Source organism: Bos indicus x Bos taurus, chromosome 25, assembly GCF_003369695.1.
Source record: "Bos indicus x Bos taurus breed Angus x Brahman F1 hybrid chromosome 25, Bos_hybrid_MaternalHap_v2.0, whole genome shotgun sequence".
Lineage (NCBI taxonomy): Eukaryota > Metazoa > Chordata > Mammalia > Artiodactyla > Bovidae > Bos > Bos indicus x Bos taurus.
Genome location: NC_040100.1, coordinates 37,594,090 through 37,617,563, shown reverse-complemented (window position 1 = coordinate 37,617,563; position 23,474 = coordinate 37,594,090). Strand labels below are relative to the sequence as shown.

At 46.3% G+C, this 23,474-nt stretch overlaps 1 protein-coding gene across 11 annotated transcripts in view; it reads left to right on the top strand.

The window, feature by feature from the left end:
* RBFOX1 (RNA binding fox-1 homolog 1) overlaps positions 1-23,474 on the top strand; it is a 2,434,604-nt gene that overhangs the window by 701,491 nt on the left and 1,709,639 nt on the right. Inside the window, exon 1 of one of the 11 annotated variants that reach the window (XM_027528160.1) lies at positions 22,063-22,901. The exons of the other annotated variants lie outside the window; for them this stretch is intronic. Within the exon in view, the coding sequence (XP_027383961.1) occupies positions 22,899-22,901 (3 nt within the window). The 5' untranslated portion in view covers positions 22,063-22,898. Of the gene's footprint in view, positions 1-22,062; positions 22,902-23,474 lie in introns of those variants that run through there. 11 annotated transcript variants of the gene reach the window in all.

The window sequence follows — 23,474 nt, the reverse complement described above, 5'->3', positions numbered from 1 at the left end:
CTGAATCTGAGAACCTCATGTGAGTTTGCAGCCACACGATTGAATTGGTGATATAATTTTTAAAAATGATAACAACAACAAGAACCCCAGAGGCTAGTCAAATGCCCAGCTCTGGGACACCATTATGGGGCTCTCATGACTATAGCAGGCAAAGAGGCTCCTGCCTGCAATTTTACCTGATACGTTTCTTCTAGGTACTGTCACCAAATCTCTAGACTGACTGGATATTCACATCATTTCTCCTAGCTCCCAGATGATAAATGAATTCTGCCAAGGAAAACAAAAATATTGATTTCATTTGTAAAGATGGAAGAGAAATGGTTTCTACTTTCACCCCAAGGCAACCCACCCAAGAGCAGAATGAACCTCGTTCTCATCAAATGTTCCCTTACATGTAAGGCAGTGTGCCAGAGCATCCGATTCGAAGCGGGAACCTGTTTGGTTCAGTTCTTATGTGTTTCATGTTGTTGCCTCTTAATTTAGTTTAGTGTTCCTATTTTTGCTCACTGCGTTTTAAAAGTTTTAAAAGGTTAGAATATTTGATATGAAATCCGAATGATGGCTTCTCTTGAGAAATGGGAACATTTGACAATATTGGGTTTTTATTCCCATTTATGAAAAAAACATTGGTGCTTAGACTGGGTTTTCCTCCATACTTGGTGCCTCCCTGGCTACTCCCAGCCATTGCTTCTGAGCTGCGTTGGTGGGTGTGTGAGTTTTCATTCCCTATAAAATTCCAAAGTCCCTGCAGAAATGCTATAGTCTCAACTCACTTTTCTTCTATTCTGAGGAAAATGCACGGTGGCTCAGTTGGTAAAGAAGCCGCCTGCAATGCAGGAGACCCAGGTTCAATCCCTGGGTTGGGAAGATCCCCTAGAGACTGGCAACCCAGTCTAGTATTCTTGGGGCTTCCCTGGTGGTTCACATGGTAAAGAATCTGCCTGCAATGTGGGAAAACCCTGGTTTGACCCCTGGGTTGGGAAGGTCCCCTGGAGGAAGGCATGGCAACCCACTCCAATATTCTTGCCTGGAGAATCCCACGGATAGAGGAGCCTGGCGAGCTGCAGTCCATGGGGTCACAAAGAGTTGGACACGACTGAGACACTGACATTTACATATGTGTTGCCTATATTTAAAAAAGAAAGAAAGAAAGTGAAGAATCATTAAAAGCAAATCATAGTATAAATCAGGTATTGGGTAGGGGCAAGGCTTGTCAGGGGGTCTACACAAGCAGACATACATCGTAGGGGTTTGGGCTTCTATGTAAGTATCCAGGCTGGTATCTTTTCAACAAGGTGGCAGAGTTCTCCTTCTTTGAGTGGAATGTACATGGATACCCAACATGTAAAACAGATGAAAGCTGACAGGTTTTCACTGAAAGAAAGTGAAGGGGAGGGCCCAGGGCTGCCTGTCTCACCCCACTCCACACTTCTGTCCTGGGGGTGGTGAGACTCCCTGGCATCTCTATTGTGCCCGAAGTGCAAAGATGCTGTCTTCTTATCCAAGATGACCTTTCTGTTTGCTCCACTGGAGAACTTTGTCAAATATCTGATTGTCCGTAATTAACACGCCAGTGGTATTTTTCACTTACTCCTTCTCATCCGTCAGTGTCTCGCTTGGTACCTGTGTTGTTTAGTCCCTCGGTTGTGTCTGACTCTTTGAAACTCAGTGGACTGTAACCTGCCAGGCTCCTCTGTCCATGGAATTCTCCAGGACACTGGAGTGGATTGCCATTTTCTTCCCCAGGGGATCTTCCTGATCCAGGGCTCAAACCCCAGTCTCCTGTGCTGCAAGCACATTCTTGACCATTTGAGTCACCAGGGAAGCCCTGGTGCTAGATGGTACAATTATATAAAAATGTGTGTGTCGTATTGCAGTTAGATTTTGACTACTTCAAACTGACATCCCCTTGACTTCACAGGGTTTTTTTTTTTCCTGATTTTTATGATCCATGAAACATCTCTCTGTGGAAGACATTGGCATGTATGCATTTCCTGGTCCAGAAGACCCCCGTGAGCAGCATTTTGTGGAAGACGCTTATCCTGAATCATCTGACCTCCTCATCAATCACAGGCTGTCTTAGACCTTTGTTCAAGGAGCATGACTGAGGTCTTCAAGTGAAGAAGGAAGTTCAGGAATCATCGGCAACTCATTAGTCAGATGCACATTCTGAATGGTCTGCACTCCCTGGTGTTTCTGTCTAGCATCCTGCCTGCACTGTTTTCCACTGTTTACTCAACTCTTCCTGCCTATATTGTCTCTACCACAGGGCCTTTGAATTTGCCTTTCCAATTGCCTGGAATTCTCCTTCACGCCTCTTCTCCAACCTAATATAAGTTTGCTTCTTTTTCTATCAAACATTGCCTCGGTGACTGGAACTTTCTCTACTCTCAGACCAGGTCAAACGCTTCCCCATTGAAAGAGCTCATAGCAGCTTGTAAATATTTACTTATTTGTATGGTTATTTGATTGGTTTTAAGTTCAAGTTTCCTTGAACATAGACCCTGAGATGACACTTAGCCTGCTAAGGTTTTGTCAAAAGGTGCAATACCAGGGCAGCGTGAATGAAGGAAGAAGGAAGTGAAACGGGAAAAGGAAGACAAACATATACAAAATTGTGTGTTCCTGAGCTGATGCCGGCTTTTTAAAAAGCCACAGTGGGCTGCTCCATCACACGGGAGGTCTTCCTGGTCGGCTGCATAGGGAACATTTGTTGGAATGGAGAAGGATATGTCTGTGGTCGTCTTTCCATCTCCTTCAATTGGTCAGATTTCCTTTGTGGGGGAATTAACTCAGAAGTTAGGGCAGCCCTTTGAGGAGGCCAGACCCCATAACTTGTCATGTGATGCTTCTGAGTAGTGGCAGGAAGCCTAGCCTTCAAGCATCCGGTTGGGCTGGACTTGGGTTCTGAAATCACAGCAGGCATGAGGAATTCCAAAGCAACCCTCACCCAGAGGAGCTGGGAGCAGCCAGAGGCCATCAGAAGACAAGGCATTGCAGTGAGAACTGACTTTCCTTTAGGAAAGGGCCACGTCCTGGGAGACAGGTGGGGCCGAACAAATCTCACTTCAGTCTCTCAGTCATGTCCAACTCTTTGCGACCCCGTGGACTGCAGCACGCCAGGCTTCCCTGTCCATCACCAACTCCCGGAGCTTGCTCAAACTCATGTCCATCGAGTCGGTGATGCCATCCAACCATCTCATCCTCTGTCACCCTCTTCTCCTACCTTCAGTCTTTCCCAGCATCAGGGTCTGTTCCAATGAGTCAGTTCTTCGCATCAGGTGGCCAAAGTATTGGAGCTTCAGCTTCAGCATCAGTCCTTCCAATGAACACTCAGGACTGATTTCCTTCAGGAAATCTAGGGAGTATAAAAAGTGGATCCTGAGAATGTGTGTGTCTGTCTTCCACAATCTTATGAGCTCTGTGAGGGTAAGAACTGCATTTGTTTTACTCTGGTTCAGTAGTGTATATCCAGCTCCTAGGACCATGCTGAGAAATGGAGTGACTCAAAGATTTGTTGAATGAACAGACAGGTGGATGGATAGATGAACAGATGGATGATGGGTGGTAGATAGAGGCATGAATAAATTTGTCAGTGTTAAGTGAAATCTCCTAGTCTCTGTTCCTCTTCACAGAAATTATAGGTAGATTCTTCCTGGCCAATGGCAGCAATTAACTGGAGAACATTTTCGCACATTATGAAAACCCTATCCTGGGCCACGTGGAAGTCTGGAGCTCTCCAGCTTCTGGGTGGACCTGGGATTCTGAGACTCCTTAACAAGGTATTGTTTCTGGATTGTCACCTTTCTCTCATGAGGAAGTTTTAGCTAAGTGTTAGTGGTATATACCCACCAGGGTCTAGGTAAGCTAGAAACCAGCTAGGTGTGGCATGTGGAACTCTGAGTACCTTCCATGGGCCAGGCATGGTATTAAGTACCCTACACATTATTTAATTCTTGGCAAACTATAAGGAAAACCCTCATGAGTGATTTAACTGGGACTTGAACCCAGTTTTATCTGATTCTGGAGTACACACTCTTAACACCTTCACTGACATTTCCCGAGGTAGGCATGTTTGTGTTATTGAAAATACACCAGGAGTTGGGGGGTTAAATATTACACAGGTGAGATTATTATTAGTGGTTATCATTTTAGTGGTTATGTATTTGCTTAGATCTATAGTGCAAGGAGATCCAACCAGTCCATTCTGAAGGAGATCAGCCCTGGGATTTCTTTGGAAGGAATGATGCTAAAGCTGAAACTCCAGTACTTTGGCCACCTCCTGCGAAGGGTTGACTCATTGGAAAAGACTCTGATGCTGGGAGGGGTTGGGGGCAGGAGGAGAAGGGGATGACAGAGGATGAGATGGCTGGATGGCATCACTGGCTCAATGGACACGAGTCTGAGTCAACTCCGGGAGTTGGTGATGGACAGGGAGGTCTGGCATGCTGTGATTCATGGGGTCGCAAAGAGTCAGACACGACTGAGCGACTGAACTGAACTGAACTGATAGTGCAACACACTAGCATTTAATTTAGGATAATTAAAAACACACTAATTTAAATTTAAAAATTGCAGACTTTAAGAAAAAATATGTCATAGGGAAGCTGATAAAAATATGGCAAAAACCCTGAGGCTGGCACACGGATGACTGAGGTTTGGGAGATATTAAGTCTTAGTGTGTTAAGTCACTCAGTTGTGTCCGACTCTTTGCAACCCATGGACTGTAGCTGACCAGGGTCCTCTGTCCATTGGATTCTCCAGGCAAGAATATTAGCCATTCCCTTCTCCAGGGGATCTTCCTGACCCAGGGATTGAACCCGGGTCTCACACTTTGCAGGCAGATTCTTTCCTGTCTGAGCCACCCGGGCAATATTGCCCTATACTAAATAAGATATCCAAAGGGATCCAGAATCCCTGTCCTTCCTCAACCTCCCAGTTCTTTGCCCCCATATTTACTGTAAGATTAGAAAATTTCCCTTTAAGGACGAAGGTTCTATAGCTCTTAAGCCACTGTCAAATGCTGAGTCCTTTATGTATTTCTTTTTCATCCTAGGTTAGCATTAGGAGCTCAGGGAGTGGTACATGGGAGAAATGAGTTTTGATACAGGAAACAGAGGAAGACATCACTATAGTTTCATTAGTTAACAGGACTCATATTCAGCATGGACTGCACCTTTGCATTTTCATTGTATTTTGGCTTCTTTGTTTTTAGAACAGGAAGTCTTCTTTGCCCATGGGTTTGAATGCAAGGCTGAAGCAGGATGTGCTGTGATAGCATAAACTGACCTCATCAGAAAAAAAAAAAAAGCATCTCTGAGATCACTGTCACTCTGCTTCTCCCTTCTTCCCTGTTCAGAAAGGGTTCCACGCCTTGGGCATAACAGGCACTTAACAAAGTGATTCAATCTGTGTAAAGTTCCCGGAAGAGTGGTCGGGGTGTCTTGAACACCAGATTTGCGTTTGCTGTGGTTTTAATCCATGGGGTCATGAAGAGCTGGACATGACTTGGCAACTGAGCAACAACAGGCTCTTAGTATTGTTAGCGTAGCACACGGGCTGAGTGGGTCAGCACAGTGCGGTGAAGTGGGAAAGCTTGGGGCTCGGGAGCCAGCAGAAGTGTGCTGGGTGCCTGCCTTCCTCTTGTATGCTCTCTGCATCCTCCCTGTCCTGCTCTGCCCTACAAGATCCGGGCCTTTAGCTAGACTTTTGGATTTGGCCATTAGGGGCCAAGCCATGGAGAAGACTCTTGAGAGCCCCTTGGACAGCAAGGAGATCAAACCAGTCCATCCTAAAGGAAAAACAACCCTGAATATTCATTGGAAAGACTGATGCTGAAGCTGCAATACTTTGGCCACCTGATGAGAAGAGCCAGCTCACTGGAAAAGACCCTGATGCTGGGAACCATTGAGGGCAGGAGGAGAAGGGGACGGCAGAGGATGAGATGGTTGGATGGCATCACTGACTCAATGGACATGAGTTTGAGCAAGCTCCAGGAGATAGTGGCCTTCTGCAGTCCATGGGGTCTCAGAGTCAGACACGACTTAGTGACTGAATGATAACATTTGGGGGCGTCCTGACTAGAAGGGAAGGACAGGAAGAAGGTCAAGGCATTGGTTCCACTGACTCCCTTCCCTTGAGGTACCCTGTGCTCCTCCCCTGCAGGTGGCCATCCCTTCTCTCACAGCACCTGCCCAGTTCTGCCCTCACCTCCCTCCCCTCGCTCCTAGTTCCTAAGGATAAGGACGGCTTCGGTGATACTTTAAGCCTAGGGTTATCGTTCTACACCTGTCACGCCTTTTTTACCAGTCCTTTTTTTTTTTTTTTAATAAAAGGATGTCCCTCTGAATTGCCTTGGTTCCAGAGTACAATGTCTTTTCCGTTGGGACCCTGCCAAGTTCAAATCTAGCCTCTGCTATTCACTAGATCTGGGCCTTGGCCAAGTTCCTCACCCTCTCTCGGGCTCCGCATCTTCATCTGTGAGACAGGTAGGCCAGGGTCTCCAAGTCAGACCTCAGGGGGCCGGGCAAGGGTCTCCAATGAGCGTGGTGTGTCAGTGCCCCACCTGAGACCCCTCTTTCATTCACAGTGAGGCTGTGCCAGAAAATAGGCATTTTGATTTGTCAAGAGAATCCAGAAATCCAGCTTTTGTGTGAAGTCTCTTGATTTTGAAACACTCGCAGCTAAGTAAAATGTTAATTTTGGAATATCAGGCAGAACAAAATGTGGGTCAAGAGTTGATTGAGAAGATTTGAGGTGACACTTACAAGGCCTACCTGCACAGTGGTTGGGAACATTGACTCTGGAGCCTGACTGCCTGGCTTTGCATGAAGGCTCCTTCTGTTGCTGACCAGCTGGGTCACCTTGGGCATCTCACTTAGCTTCTCTCAGCCTCAGTTTCCTTATCTGCAAAATGGGAATAATAATGTTATACCTATTTCATAGGGCTATAATGAGGACTAAAAGAATTAATATTGGGAAAGATTTAGGAGACTGTCTGGGGATTCCCAGGTGGCACAGGTGATAAAGAATCTGCCTACCAATGCAGTTCAGTCCATGGGGGGTTGTGAAAATCACCTGGAGAAGGGAATGCAACCCACTTCAGTATTCTTGCCTGGGAAATCCCATAGACAGAAGAGCCTGGTGGGCTATAGTCCATGGGGTCACAAAGAGTCAAACACAACTGAGCATGCACGCTCTCTCTCTACTAGTACACAGAAAGTAGTACAGAGGTGTTGGTAAATAAAAATTAATGTGTGATCTGCCTGATCTAGTGCCTGGCATATCGGAGCCTTTCAATCTATGGGAGCTTAAACAAAGGAATGTCCAGAAGGTTTTTAACTATGAGAATATAAACACACATTCCTCAAGCTTCTTGTGTGTTATTAAGTTAACATGAACTCTCAAAATAATGGAAGCTTTTAATTTTATTTCTCCCTCCAGAATGGTCTATTTAATGCCACTTGCCTTGAGATAGTGTCTGACTTCAGAGGTCTTCATCAGGCTACACTGATACTCAGCCTTAAGATTGTTCTAATAAGCTTTATTGACTTGCTGAACCTCAGAGTTCTTTTTATTGACATGCAGTGTAAATCATCCCATCTGACATTTGAATGTCCTTTCCGAGAAGCGTGTTAGCCCTTACATGGGGACCCAGCTCCTGATGTGTGTGTTCCTCAGTCAAGCGTGCAGGGGCAGAGATGAAGACATCACACGTGTAGCCTTGTTTTAAACTAGAGTTGGGTGTGGGGTGAAGGGCCATGAAGTTTCGTTTCATTGAAAAATATTCTTCGGTACTGTGAGAAGGGTGTACCTTTTTGTGGGAGTATAGGCGGCAGAGGATGAGATGGTTGGATGGCATCACCAACTTAATGGACAGGAATCTGAGCAAATTCCAGGAGATGGTGAAGGACAGGGGAGCCTGGTGTGCAGCAGTCCATGGGTTCACAATGAGTCGGAGATGACTTAGCAACTGAACAACAAAAAGTGATTTCTTCTGTCTTTGGAAATTACACAAAGCCAGGAGACCCTTTCTTAATAATTAATGTGAGAGGCACAGATAGGAATAGATGCACTCGTTTAGCAGGGAGACTCCTGTGACTTTGAGTTCAGGAACTTTGGGATTAAATTTGTTTTGCAAGGCGAGGAGGAAGCATGCCCTGCAACTGAAAATTTCTAATACAATCGCCATTTAAGGAACCATCATGCCTTCCAGGAATTCAGTTTCTTGGATCCTGTTTCCTAAGCCCATCTGGACACTCATTCCCTTCCTCAGTCTTCCTGCCAATGTTTAGTGAGCATCTGCTAGGGGCCAGGCACCTGCCAGTGCTGGGAGTGTGTTGACAGATCAGATCATGTCTGTCCCTGTCCCCCGAGAAGCTCAGGATCTACTTGGAAAGATATAATCGATCATTGGAACACAGGACATTAAGTGTTACAATAAAGCAGGCGTTTTCAGCTGTCGGCATTTTGGGCTGGATGGTTCTTTGTGTTTGCACCTGCTCACCAAAGTCTCCACCCACTGGATGACAGAAGAATCCCCCCATCCCGAGATAGCAACCAAAAATATCACTAGACGTTGCCAAACATACCCTGGGGGAACAACACTGGCCCTGTTGAGAACCACTATTAAATAGAGATATTTACACAACTTCTTGGGAAAGGAGTGACTGATTCAGGCAGGAGAAGTGGGGTAGGCTTTTCCAAGGGATGACGGCATTTGAGCTGGGTCTTGAAACAGAAATACAGCTCAATGGGTGGTGAAGTAGAAGTTCTGCACTCCAGAAAAGGAGACGCAGTGGTGTGACAGAAAACGGACTATTTCAAGAACAATGTATAGGTCTTTGTGGGTAAAATTAGACTCCATGGCAGATAAGGTTAGAAGGGCAGGCATGAGCCAGTTCCCGGCGAGTCTTAACAAGTCAAGCAAAGGTATTTAAATTTTATCCTATTGGTAATGGGGAGACAATGTGATCATTGACTAATTAAGTGATGTGTTAATATTTGCATTGCATTACCGATTCAATTGGGCTTCCCTGGTGGCTCAGCGATAAAGAAGCTGCCTGCCAATGCAGGAGACACAGGAGATGTGAGTTTGATCCTTGGGTCGGGAAGATCCCCTGGAGAAGGAAAGGGCAACCCACTCCAGCATTCTTGCCTGAGAAACCCCAGGAACAGAGGAGCCTGGCGGGCTGCTGTTCATGGGGTTGCAAAGAGTGGGGCACAACTTACTGACTACACAACACAACAACAGTCAATCCAGTTATTTAATGGTTCAGCCCCTGTTGATAGCTCCCCCCAGTTTGCTTTGCTGGGAAATACCTGTCCACCACTCTGAGACTGAGGAGCTCAGGTAGAATTGATCCCATACTCTGATTCCACAGATGTGGCTAGCCAGAGTGCTGTATCCAACTGCTTTTGTGATCAGTTCATTGACAGACATCTGATCCCATCCAGAGCACTGGGGGTCCACTCCAGGAGTTTTTATAGAACTGTTGTTCAGTCACTCAGTCATGTCCGACTCTGCGACCCCATGGACTGTAGCCAGCCAGGCCTCCCTGTCCTCCACTCTCTCCCGGGGTTTGCTCAAACTCATGTCTGTTATGTTGGTGATGCCATCCAACTGTCTCATCTTCTACCACCCTCTTCTCCTTTTGCCTTCAGTCTTTCCCAGCATCAGAGAACAACCGAGGGGGAAAAAGGCTACTTTCCTTCTGCTGGGGTTACTAGCTCAGTAGAACATTATATTCAAGTCTGTACCTGTTGGAGAGCATCTTGACCCAGTGATTGAAGAGCCCGCCGGAGAGACTGCCAACACATCATTGCTTAAGGAGGGTGGTGTCTAGGCAGAGTGGACAGAAAAACAGACAGTGAGGCAGAGGCGGGAAGACGGCCAGAAGTGTTGTGTTTCTGAAGCCAAAGAAAGTTGCCAGGATGTTGTCAACACATCAGATGATGAAGAGACAGCAGCCAGGACCATGGACTGAACATGACCCTGGTGGTGGGCATGGAGAGTCATCAGTTAAGAAGGTGCTAAGACAATAGCTTCAGTGGAATGATGGAAACATAAATAGCAGATTACAGGAAGTCATTGGATGGTGGAGAAAGGAAGTGATGTAGGAGAAGGAAGGGATTGAAGGACTGCTTTCAGAAAGCTTGGCAATAGAGAAAGGTAGCCCCAAACTTGCAGTGCATTAGGTGAGGAGGAGTTGAGAGAGGAGGGTTAACATGAGAGAGCTTCAGCGTGTTTACAGCCTTGAATGTTTGATGACAGAGTGGGATGGGTGTGGGGATTAACTGATGGAGAAAGATGGAAGCAAGGCAGGGCATTTAGCCTTGGCACGGAAACGTGTGTTCACATAAGTACTTACATTTTGCTTCAACATCTGTCCTGTGCTGTTCTGTTCTGTATTCTCTGTGAACTACTCTAGAGAAATGTGGTTGCTTTTATTGCCAAGTTGCTTAATTGCCTTACGGAATAATGGCAAGCAAGCTTAGTCTTGGAAATTTTGAACACGGAGACGAGTCAAAGCAAAAAGAGATGGAGAAATCAAATAGACTGATGGCCTATTTGTGGACAGCCTCTCAAGTTGCTTACCCCTTCATTCGTCTGTCTACTAACGGTTACTGACATCTGAGAAATACTTTTTAAACTTGAAATAGAGAGGGATGTGAGAAAACCCTACCTGCTCTCATAAAAGGTACATGTGGTTTGTGCTTTACTCCCCCCAACATTCTGTCCACTAATAAAAGAATGTCTCTTAGAAATACCAGCTCTAGAACATTCCTTGACAGATTTGGGGATTACTGCCACTCCATACTCTCTAAAAGAGACCTGCCAAAAAGGAATAATGGAACCTCACTCACTTTGTCCACCACTCCAAACTGCCAATGCATTTTCACCTGGTTGTGCTTTATCCTCATACCTGTGAATCAAGCAGGACTTTGATGTAAAGAAACTGGTTCAGCAAAGGTTTGATGCCTTCAGGATGCCTGCCTGGAGCAAGAACTGGAGCCTCCTGAAGCCTAATCTGTTTATTCTCCCTAATAGGTGACATCACTCTTTCTTTGCCCTACTTCTGGCCTCAGAGACTCCAGAATGGCACTTCCTGAGTGGTCTCATGCGTCCCCTGCAAAATACCTGTAGGTTTTAATATATTCATGGTGCATAATCAGAGCTTCAGAATCCTAACAATTACCTCCCTTCTGCGAGTTTGAGAGCACAGCAAGCAATCGTGTTTTCAAAGAGAAGGAAAATATCTATGCACAAAGCCCTCAGATCTTTTAAAAAATGTTGAACTGCCACCTCCTCTCCCTCCCCCTCACCACCCCCATCACCTCCAAGCCCATTCACAAGTCATACGATTAAGCATACGATGTTTACATCAGGTTCTTGGAACACTTATGATAGGAATGTATGGTGTGTGTGTGTGTGTATAGAGGATATAACACTGAGATTCTCTGGTCTCATCCAAGACTTCCTGAACCAGGATCTCAGGATGGTGCCCAGGATATGAATATGTATTACAGACAACTCTTGTCTACACCACAGTTTGATGCTCACAGGATATTTGGACTCTTGGTCAGTGAAGAGTCATAGATGTTGAGAGATGCAGAGGTTTTTCATTTCTCCAGGATGCATTGCTGACTGCTTCTGGGAAGCCAACATTTCCCCTTCTTTCTTCATGAGGACACTGGCCACGTAGAAGATGCTACCATTGCCCCACACCTCTTGATCAATCCCTAGGTGATTACTATTTCACACATGGATTCCAGACGTCTGAACACCAGCAGCATGGCCTAAGGACTCTCACTGACGAATAGACTCCACTCTGCCCATGCCCAGGAAAGGCTGGAAGTGGCATTGGATTACCACTCTTGCTCCCCTCCTCTACCCATGCACAGCTAACCCTTAACCACTGACTGTTGGGGATCAGTGTATGAATACTCAAGCTTCCTCACTTCCTGGGTGGCTTAACTTTATGGGGCATGTTGTGCTCTGGCTTCCAGAAGCTTTAGTAGAATGAATCTCTGGCTTATCAACTTGGCTGACAACACACTTCCTGTTAGCTCCTGTCCCTCCTGAGCTTCCTTCCCTACTGGCTTGCCACTGTTTCTAAGGTTCACCTCCCAGATAACACTTACACACAGATATTGCTCTCAGGGTCTGCTTCTGGGGGAACCCAACAAAGTGTCTATAGATTAATACAGCAGGACTGTTTGAACCAAGCCTAAAGTAACAGTGTAGGGGAAAATCAGAGGAGGTATGGAAGTATGCCTTATGGAAGAGAGTTCACTTTTGACCAGATACGCAAAGCGTGGCCTTTAGATGCTTGTACTCACTTCCAGAATCCCATATTTTAGCCATTGACCCATGGTGGCTCAGTGGTAAAGAATCCGCCTGCAATGCAGGAGATGCAGGTTCTATCTCTGGGTCAGGAAGATTCCCTGGAGAAGGAAATGGCAACCAACTCCTGTATTCTTGCCTGGGAAATCTCATGAACAGAGGAGCCTGGCAGGCTGTAATAAGGTCACAAAAGGGTTGGGCACGACTTAGGGACTAAACAACAACTAATCCATATTTCCTCATACTAACCAGTGTGTATTCTTGAAAGAGATTCCCGATGATTTCTTTTTTTTTTTTTTTTAGTTTAGAGGTTTGTGCCTCTTAAGCATATGGAATAAATAGAAATAACAAATGTACAAATGGAGAGCATAGCGGTGCATACTTTGACCATGATTTACAGATATTTTACTGCTCAGAGCATTTATAAACCACTGGTGACCACTGCAAATGCATATTCTCCCCTGTAAGGTTGCATATTTCATTGTAAATGGCTTAACTATCTTTACTTATCCATTTGTAATAAAATGACGAGGACTTAAAATAAAGTTAATGCATTTGAAAGAAATCGATTGTCAATACTCTGGCTGCTAATATGTGGAACATTTTTTCCCCCTGAGGTGTTAGTACATTAAAGCAAAACTATTTATGTTCTGATTATAAATTCATTAACTATTTACACCTCATTGACTTACAACTTATTTTTTTCTTTAGAAGACTCACTTTCAACCTTCATGGTTGACTCTAATGGAACTCCTCAAAGCACAGATTTTGATTTTTTACGGTATTTTTAGTAGGATTTTAAAATGTGTATATGATTTTATCATCTCATTAAGATCTCCTGGAGAAGGAAATGGCAACCCACTCCAGTATTCTTGCCTGGGAAATCCCATGGACAGAGGAACCTGGCGGGCTACAGTCCATAGGCTCACAAAGAGTCATATACCATTTAGTGACTAAACCACTGTCTTACTGGCCTTTGAACTTTCTATACCTTAAGAGAGGTTTTGAGGTGTGGCAAAGGATGGCATAGCCCTGAACTTGGACTTTTAAGAATTTAAAGTGAAATTTAAAAATTGTTAGGTTTATAAGCTTTGAAAATTTGCTTTTTTCTCTCTGCACCTCAGCATTTTTATCTGTTAGATGTAATAATACTACAAGCCTTATAGGCCTTCTCTGAGGTTAGGTGTGATATCTGAGGCCTAGCATAAAGTTCTCAGAACTGTTTTTAATTGCCCCCTCTTTTCCCCCTCATGTCCTAAGCAGGTATATAATTACTTCTTATTACCTTATCTAGCAGGAGAATAAAACTGGCATCTAACTCCCAATTCAACTTTTGATTGTGACTGAGTGCAATTGGCAAGCAGTTTTTGCTAACTGCCACTAAAATGCAGAACTTATATTTAAAACTGGAACAAAAAGGAGATTGTGGTCAGCTCTGCACAGGTTGTCTTGTTGGGTTATCAGGGATCGCGGGGCTTTTTTCTTCTTTATTACTTCGGGGCAGTCTGTGGGTTGGCTGGAACACTCCGCCACCATGGAGCAGCTAGAGGAATGGAGCTAAGATTCTTGGAACTGCGGAAACGCCAAGATCACGTTGCATTTCGTGCAGGCGCTCCTGCAATGGGGCATCAGATGGAGGTCACAGTGCACTGTGAGTGCTTGCTGTGCTGGGCGCCGCACAGGGATGCTGAGGGATTCCTCATGCATCTTACCTTTCAGTTCTCATGACAACCTTGAGTCAGAGGAGCCACTGCTGAGCAGCCTTTGAATCCTAAACCAGCTACTCACTAGCTTGGTGACTGTGAACTAATAACTTCCTTTCTCTGGACCCCAGGCTCCGCATCTGTAAAATAAGGATAATAATCAAACCTGGTTCATGGACTTGTTTTGAGAACTCAATGAGAATACAAGTGAAGCTATAGTAAATACACGGTAAACCTGGATAGATGCCAATTGTTGTTACTAGATTACTAGCAGCAGTTCTGCTTCTACTGGTATCAGCTGTATCCAACTCTTGCAACCCCGTGGACTGTAGCCCGCCAGGCCTCTCTGTCCATGGACTCCTCCAGGCAAGAATACTGGAGTGGGTTGCCATTTCCCCCTCCAGGGGATCTTCCTGACCCAAAGATCAAACTTGTGTCTCTTGCATTTGTGGGTGGATTCTTTACCATCTGAGCCCTCAGGGAAGCCCACTAGTATCATACGATTAACTTATTGTTGAGGATAATAAGTTATCCTTTTGGCCAATCCTTTTGACCACTGGTTCTCACTTGGAGCAGTTTGGCCCTGCAGAGATCACCTGGAAATGTTTGGAGACGTTTTTGGTTTTCACAGTTTTGGGGAGCAGTCGGGTGCTACTAACATTGAGTACTGCTGCTGCTGCTAAGTCACTTCAGTTGTGTCCGACTCTGAGACCCCATAGATGGCAGCATTGAGTGAGTGGAGGCCAAAGATGCTGTGAAAACAGCCTTCAGGGCATGGTAGCCCCTTCCCCTCAAAGGGCTATGTGGTCCAAAGTGTCAAAGTTTGAGAAACCCTACTTTTAAGCCACATGCCAACATAAATAGGCTTTTCAATAAGGGGTATATCTCACAGGGAGCGGGGAATGCAGTGGTGGGGTAGTTTTGATTGATTTAGCAGCTCTGTAACCTCAAAGGAGTCACTGGTTCTTTATTTCTCTCTGCCCTGTCATGCTCTGGGTGATCATAAGATCATCTGTGGCAGACCCAGAGGTGATAGATACACAAGGAAACACTTGGAGGGAGAAGAAAAAGAAAAAAAGCATCTTTTCCAGTGGCTTTCAGGTGGGTCAAAATGTTTTCCATTAGCATTTTGATCACCTTTTCTTAGATCAGATTAACATGGACCTTAGGATAAGTCCTAAACTAGTCACGTGTGAGGAGGTCAGAATTAGCATGCTTGGGGATGGGAGTCAACTGCAGTGTCCTCTGTATGAACAGTAACTGTTAGCACATTAGTTATGTTGCCCATTATCGTCTTCATCATTACCATCCTCACCCCTGTTTTACAAACAGGAAGTGGGAGATTTGTAATGTTTAAAAACACGTTGCTTGGCTCGCATTGCTGTTAAGTGGTCGGTTCAGACTATGAAAATAGACTTACTCCAGAGCTTTATCCACTTGTGTCTTAAAGATGTGTGAAAGTATGTATCTTTTCTTCAAAAATTTCTTTCTCTGGCTGTGCCGGGTCTTTGGTGCAGCTCACGGATCTGCATTGCGTCATGAGGGATCTTTCACTGTGGCTCTCCACTCTCTCCTTGTGGTGCTCAGGCTTAGCTGCTCTGCAGCACGTGGGATCTTAGTTCCCTTCCCAGAAACTGGACCCGCCTCCCCTGCATTGCAAGGCTGATTCTTAACCACTGGATCACCAGGGAAGTCCCTGAACGTGTATTTCTTAAATATATACTAAATGGCATATAAACTAGCTTGCACTAAACCAAAGACAGCTTAGTGTCTACTCATTACTGGCCAAGTGTTTGGGATTCTTGGTTCACCTTATTCTGATCACACTCCAAATATTTGTTTCCAAAATGCTTTTTATATAAGCAGGCTCCCTTTGGTGCTACAGATCATCGGACCTCCCTTTTTATTTTTTTTATTACAAGACAAATGAACTAGGCATTTCTATGTTCATGAACATAAGTCACTGATGTGATTGTAAGCCTGCCTACATGGAAGATGAGCCCTTGAATACAGAAAGACAAGATGCATCATGATTTATGCTTCATGAACTCAGTTCTGCCACAAAGCAGACTTAGTTTTGAGTCCTGGCCCCACCATTCACCATCTCTGTGGACTTGGCCAAGTGACTGAACCTCTTCCTTTTAAGCTTTGATTTTCTTATCTATGGGCTTCCCTGGTGGCTCAGACAGTAAAGAATAAGCCTGCAATGTGAGAGACGAGATGTGGGTTTGATCCCTGTATCAGGAAGACCCCTTGGAGAAGGAAATTCCAGTATTCTTGCCTGGAGAATTCCATGGACAGAGGAGCCTTGAGGGCTACAGTCAATGGGTCACAAAGAGTCAGATACAACTGAGTGACTAATACTTTCACTTTCTTATCTGTATAAAGGAAAGCCTAATAATACTTACACCTAGAGTTATAGTGTGGAGAAGGCAATGGCACCCCACTCCAGTACTCTTGCCTGGAAAATCCCATGGACCGAGGAGCCTGGTGGGCTGCAGTCCACGGGGTTGCTAAGAGTCAGACACAACTGAGCGACTTCACTTTCACTTTTCACTTTCCTGCATTGGAAAAGGAAATGGCAACCCACTCCAGTATTCTTGCCTGGAGAATCCCAGGGACGGGGGAGCCTGGTGGGCTGCTGTCTATGGAGTTGCACAGAGTCGGACACAACTGAAGTGACTTAGCAGCAGCTGCAGCAGAGTTATAGTGCGAGCGTTAAATGAGATAATACAACTAAAGAGCTTATGCAGTGAATGCCACATGCTTATTTTTTTTTTTGTTGCTATTCTTACCATCACAGTTGTTTAGTATGTTTTTTTTTTTTTTTTACCTTTATGACTGTCTTCATTTTTATTTGGGGGATGTAGGCAAGGGAGGAAAAGGAATGTACCCAAGGAGAACTGGAGAAATCATCATGTTTACTATTTCCAAGACATATTTAAACAGAGTGTGAAAGTTTGTAAGAAGAAGAGAGTTCAATCCTGGTCACTGGATAGCTCATTCTCAGTATCAGATGCCTTGGTTAATATCAAGCCCCGGAACTACATGATAGATGGTGAGTGAGTTCAACCAATCAATGAGGGTATATTGAGTATCTGCCATGTGCCAGATGACTAAGGAAGGAGTAGAGAATATAAGGTGCAATCCATTCCCCTGTGGTCCTCAGACTGTTTTAATTAGTTCATTAGTTGACCTGGACTGTGATGAAGCCTTCAGGTAAGCCTGAAGATTCAGAACTTGAGGTCTGACATAATATTAGGACTGTGTGAAGCACTATATTGAGTCAGAGTCGTTCACAAATAAATTTGACCTATATGTCCTCCCTTCAGTGACTGCGATGGAAAGGTGTCCTTTGGGAAGAAGAGACCCAGAAGGGTGCTTGGCTGCATCACTTTGTTTTAGCTTGCTCTTTTCATCCTTTTCCTATCCTGTCTAGTATACCACCGATCATTCCTAGAAGTCCTAGACTGCTCTGGTGGTGTTTTTGTTGTTTAGTCAGTAAATCATATCTGACTCTCTTGCGACGCCATGGACTGTAGCATGCCAGGCTCCTCTGTCTGTGGAATTCTCCAGGCAAGACTACTGGAGTGGGTTGCCATTTCCTTCTCTAGGGCATCTTCCCAACCCAGGGATTGAACCCACATCTCCTGCATTGGCAGGCAGGTTCTTGGCCACTGAGCTCCCGGGAAGCCCTAGACCACTTTGGAGTGACCTAGCAGTTCCCAGAATTTGCTGGCTGTTCACACTGACCATTTGGAACAGTTCTTAAATAAATATAAGGAGACAATGGTCATGGAAGAGAGGGCAGATGCAGTTTAGGACGTGCCACCATACGATGGTGAGTCTTGACCAGCCTTGGAGTCATCTTGTCAAAAGCTGCCTTGGGGGTAAAGCCAGCACAGCTTTTTTTTCAGTTCAGGGGTCTTTATGGGCTTTCCCTGCTCTGTGCTTCAGCTTCATTGTTCCCTGTCTCACTTCCCCACCACCCTGCAGACCTTTGAACTTGGCATGATTCTATTAATATTGAACTGATTTGCTGCTCCTTGAAGGAGCTCTGCTCTGTTTGACTTCAGGCAGTCTCATAAGCTGTGTTCTTCTCCAGGAATGCCCTTCATCCAACTCTTCAGGTAATTCTTACTGTCTGTCTATGTTTAGAGGTGATGTCTTCTAGAAAGCTTTGGCTGGCCTTCACCTTTTCACTCATGTCTAGTTGTATCCTCCCATTCAGTTCTGGCCCAAATCTTTCCAAACGCTGGAGATCATTTATATGTGCTGCCTATTAATCATGTTAGACTATAAGCTTCTTTCTAGAAAAATGTATTTTATGGAAGTATAGTTGATTCACAATGTTGAATCACTTAGCTGTGTAGCAAAGTGATTCAGTTATATATGTACACACACACACATATATATTCTTTTCCATTATGATTTATTCAGAGCACTGAGTATAGTTCCCTGTGTTACACAATAGGAACTTGTTGTTTATCTGTCCTATATACAATAGTTTGCATCTGCTAATCCCAAATTCCCAATCCATGCTTCCCCTATCCTCCTCCCCCTTGGTAACCAAAAGTCTGTTCTCTATGCCTGTGAGCCCGTTTCATAGGTAAGTTCATTTGTCTTGTATTTTGGATTCTACATATAAGTGATATCATATAGTATTTGTCTTTTTCTTTATGACTTACTTCACTTAGTATGATAATTGCTAGGTTTATCCATGTTGCTGCAAATGGCATCATTTCATTCTTTTTTTTTTTTTTATGGCTGAGTAGATTATAAGCTTCTTGAGTGCAGAGACTGTGTCTAATTTATAGGCTAAATGAGACATGAGAAACTAGCCTCTAGTAAAATACAGGTTTAGTGGCAGAAAGGAGGATTAAATGAATGGATGAGCAGGTTGACAGAAATGCCCAGAGTGGTGACTGGAATGGAGAAGGAAGGTTCACCAACATTTGTGGAGCTTGTTATGTGTTTGGCCCCATGCACTGAGAAAGAGTCCTTGACATCAAGGACCCTTCTGTCGAATGGAAGTGCAAATTGACAATAAGCAGAGGCAGATGATAAGATAAACTTATGGAGAGGTGGTCAAGGAGTTCCGAAGAGAGACGCTGCCGTATCTTGTATGTGGGATGAGGGTTGGCAGTGAGAAGTGATGTCCAAGTAGAGATCTAAAAGATAAACAGAAATTATCCAGGAAAAGAGAGTCTGTGGGAGTAGTCCATGTTGGAGGAACAGTATATGCAAAGGACTGGGGACAAGCGGGGGAAGTTCACCTCTGGGCTATAGGGTCCATCTAGACAAGAGCCAGAAAATTGAGGAGATTGTAACTCATGTAGAACATTTTAGACTTTATCTTGGGGGGCAGTGAGGAACCAGAAGAAGATCTTAAGTTTGAAAGGGAAATGATGACACTTACGTTCTGAGTATATCTTGAGCTTTTTGAGTAAGCTCAATATATCCTCAGGGCTTCCCAGGTGGTGCTAGTGGTAAAGAACCTGTCTGCCAATGCAAGAGATATAAGAGATGCAGGTTTGATCCCTGGGTCAGGAAGATCCCCTGGAGGAGGGCATGGCAACCCACTCCAGTATTCTTGCCGGGAGAATCCCGTGGACAGAGGAGACTGGTGGGCTGTGGCCCATGGGGTCACAAAGAGTTGGACACGACTGGAGGGACTTACACAGCACAGCACAATATACTCTCAGCCAGGCATGAGGACACAGGTCATTCTTGTCTACCAGTTTGTGGATGACACCTTTTTGACATCTGCTTGCAACACAAATTGCAAAGTATCTTTCACATCCAGTAGGAGGAGCCAAAGGCTCCAAGTTCTTCCCCAGAGCTGGGCATTCCTCCACCCTCAGATGCGTTAGGAGCTGTTTACTTCAGCACCTCTCGTTACTTAGAAGTGGCTCAACGTGGAAGAAAGACAGAAAAACTCAAGAATTTTTCCAGTTTTTCCTGGAATGGAAAGGTCATGGTGAAAAAGAAACTTAATACTTTTCGGATGAATAGCATAATAGCATGCTATATTGATCTTTACTCAAATTTTGTTTTAAATTGTAATGAATGTCTGCCCACTCATATTAAGCTTCCGTAAGCCATGTAGCAACACAGCACCAGTGAGTCATTCCTGACACTCATTGCTAATACACCTAAGCTTATTTCTACTCCACAATAAATAAGTTGGAGTCGACTCAGACTGACCTTGATTTGGAGATAGTTGCAAATGTTCTATTTCATTTCCAATGGAAAAATATATATTAAAAGATAATAAAGCATCCAGAGATCACCCATTCTAATGAAACAAAAGCCAGTGTTTCTGCCTTCTGGAATAAAAATGAAGGAGCAATGGAGAAACAATTCCTGTTGGTGCACTTGCACAAAACATTATATTTCAACAGAACTTCCCATTAACTGCCATTTATTTCTTCTCTCATTATTGATAATTTGCTTTTAAATTGAGAATACCTCTTTTACAACCCATCTCATCTCCCTGCACAGCTACATAATTACATTGAAATTCGGTGGTTTTTCCATTGTAAACAGTTTCTGGGGGAAATGATTATGATGTTACTAAGCCAGATTTATGGCTTCATTGTGCTATCGCTGACGGATAAGAGACTAGTATAGTATAAAGAAAAAAAAAAGTTGTTTACATACAGATACATTCTCATCAAAGAGAGTCCTCAGGACAAATATAGTAAAGCCAACCAGAATCACAAAATCACCTACTGGGGCAGTGAGGATGATGTCTTTCTGGATTTTGCAAAGTTATTTTTGTTGCTTTTTTTTTTTTAAATTCAGTTGTAGGTAGAAGCTCCCTTTCTTTATTTTATTCTAATGTTGGAAGAAATCCTAACCAGACAGGATTGCAGGGTAACTCTGACAAGTCTACTATGTGGTAGGCACTTAGGAAATATACATGATACAAAGCAATGCATGTAACATGGTCCCTGCTTTTGGAAATCTTACAGTTAGTTCTACTTGGAAGAGGAGCCATGGTTCAAGTGCAAAAATAATCAAAGGATAGAGCAGGAAGATGAACGGTGAGCCTCAAAGTGGGTGTTCAAGGCTGGAACCTGGATTAACCCAATCCCATCTCGTGAAAGTAGGTCTTGCCTAAATGCTGGGGTTCTTGCTAGTTCTGTGACCTTGGGCAAACCATAACTTTGTGGACTTCTAACTTTCCTGTACAATTTGATCACCATTTTAGGTGTTTATCAAAAAACAAAAATCTGAATTTCTGGCTCTGTGGGTCCAGCGTCGGGCTCAGGAAAGAATATGACTCAAATATGGCTGCTGCCTTAACCTCTCTAAGCCTGTTTTCTGGTCTGTGAAATGGACAAAGCTACAGCATCTACTTCATTTAGTTGTTGAGAAAGTTCGGTGTCAAAACTTCAGATAGGATGTGGTGATAGTGAGTGCTCACTGAGTGGTGGGATTTACGGAGGTGTCCCAGGGCTTGGGACAGGCAACTGCTGAGAGAGTAATCTCTGGACGACCCCTCTAGAGCAGGACTAGGGGCCAGTTAAGAGGCCAAGGAGGGGTGGCTCAGGCCAGCGCACACCCTTGCCTGGTGTCGGTGGGGCCTGGATAAATTTATGCATCTCGGATATGGCTCCGTCTCTCCCTGGCCTCAAAATTTCCTAGACCAGAAGCGATTGGGGCAAGACACCTCCTCCACTTAGCATTTCTCTAGGGGATTCTTCCACTCTCCCTGATAGGCAGGGGTGGAGAGGGGCGCTGGTGCTGTAAGTCCACTTTGGGACCAGGACTCGGGGATGCCAAAGACCCGGGCTCACGACCCCACTTCCAATTCTCACCCCTTCACTCCAGGAGGCTGAGGCCCTGGGTAGCACGCGTCTCCACCGGCCGCTGGAATCCGGGGCTGCAAGCTTGACCGCCGCGGCGGTGCCGGCGAGGGGACGGGGGAGGGGGCGCTCCCTTGCGCTCTGGCTTATTTTTGGCTCCGCAGCCGCTCGGCGCCTGTCGCGCGCTCACACACACACACACACACACACGCACACAGACACGCACGCACACACACATGCACACATTTTTCTCGCTCGCTCTCTCGCCCTCCTTTGTTTATTTCCTAATCCATATTTTTATTTGAAGCTCTCCTCTTGACTCTCCGCCGCCCGCCTGCCGGCGCTCTCGCGGGCCAGCCCGGTGCACACCGCTCCCCTCCGTCACCCCAGCCCTCCTCGCGGTCTCCCCGAGCGCGGGGTTTGAAGGTCACCTCCTTTCCAGTCCCTGTGCGAGCCGCGCCGCCACCGCCTCCTCTAGCCGGAGCGGGTGGCACAGGCTACGCTGCCCAGAAGTGGTGCTCCAGCCTCGGCGGCAGCCGCGGCAGACGGAGAACGGGGTCCGCGCCGGGTGGGGAAGCCCGAACTCGCCGAGGGGAATCCCTCTCGCTTCACCCCGGCCCCCGGCGGCCCCCGCGCCGGGGCGGGGGCGCTCTGCCAGCCCGCGGTCGGCGGAGGCGGCGGCCGCCGCCAGACCCACGCGCACGACTCCGGGGCAGGGGAGGAGAAAGGAGCCAGCGGGGCACCCCGCATCTGGAGGGGGACTGCCGCGCGCCCCGCCCCTGCGTCCGGAGCGCGAGAACTCCGAGCTTCCTCCCGGGCGGAGCGCGGAGGAGCGGACTGCGCGCCCCGGGACTGGGGGACCTGGCGCTCCGCACGCCTGGCAGTGGCCGCTTCGGCCCAGCGGTCGTGACCCGCGCCGCGCGCAGCTGCGCCCAGCCTGCCGCCCAGGCAGGGGCGCCAGGGCGGGGCTGACCTGCAAGCAAAGTTGCGGCCGGCGTGGAAGAAGCCCGCACCCCGTTTAGCCACCTCCAGCTCATGGTGAGTGTGGCTGAGGGGGCCGAGAGCGCGGGGACATCGGAGGGTCTGGGGCCGAGTGGAAGGCGACCGGAGCCGGGCGCGGCAGGAGTTCTAGGTAAGTCCGGGCGGAGCCACCGCCTCCGTGTCCCCCGCCCCCCCAAGCTGACCAGAGGGTCCCACAGAGGGGAGAGCTGGCTCTGCGAGCACGGGCTTCCTCCCTGGACCAGGCTGGGCGCGCTAGACTGGGAACTTTCTCAGTGCGTTGGAGAGATTTCCCGGCACGTCTTCCCGGGGGTCTGAGATCTGGACCCCTCCGGCCCCCGCGTCCTTCCAGACGGACGCCCTTGCTCGCTTCGAAGCGCCTCTCCGGAGCGCCCCGGCTGCCCCGGCCGTCCTCCTGGGAGCGAGTGCAGGTGCAGCGAGCAGCGGGAATCTGCCTGCGCACTTTGCTTAGGTTTTCTGGCCGGCGGCAAGCGTGCACTTGGTGCGCCCCGGGGCGCTGTCTCTTCACCGCCCTTCGCGAGGTCTGGGGGAGGAGGCACTTGGTGGCCTGGGAGGGCGTTTGGAAGCGCCGAATCCGTTCTGGGAGGTGGG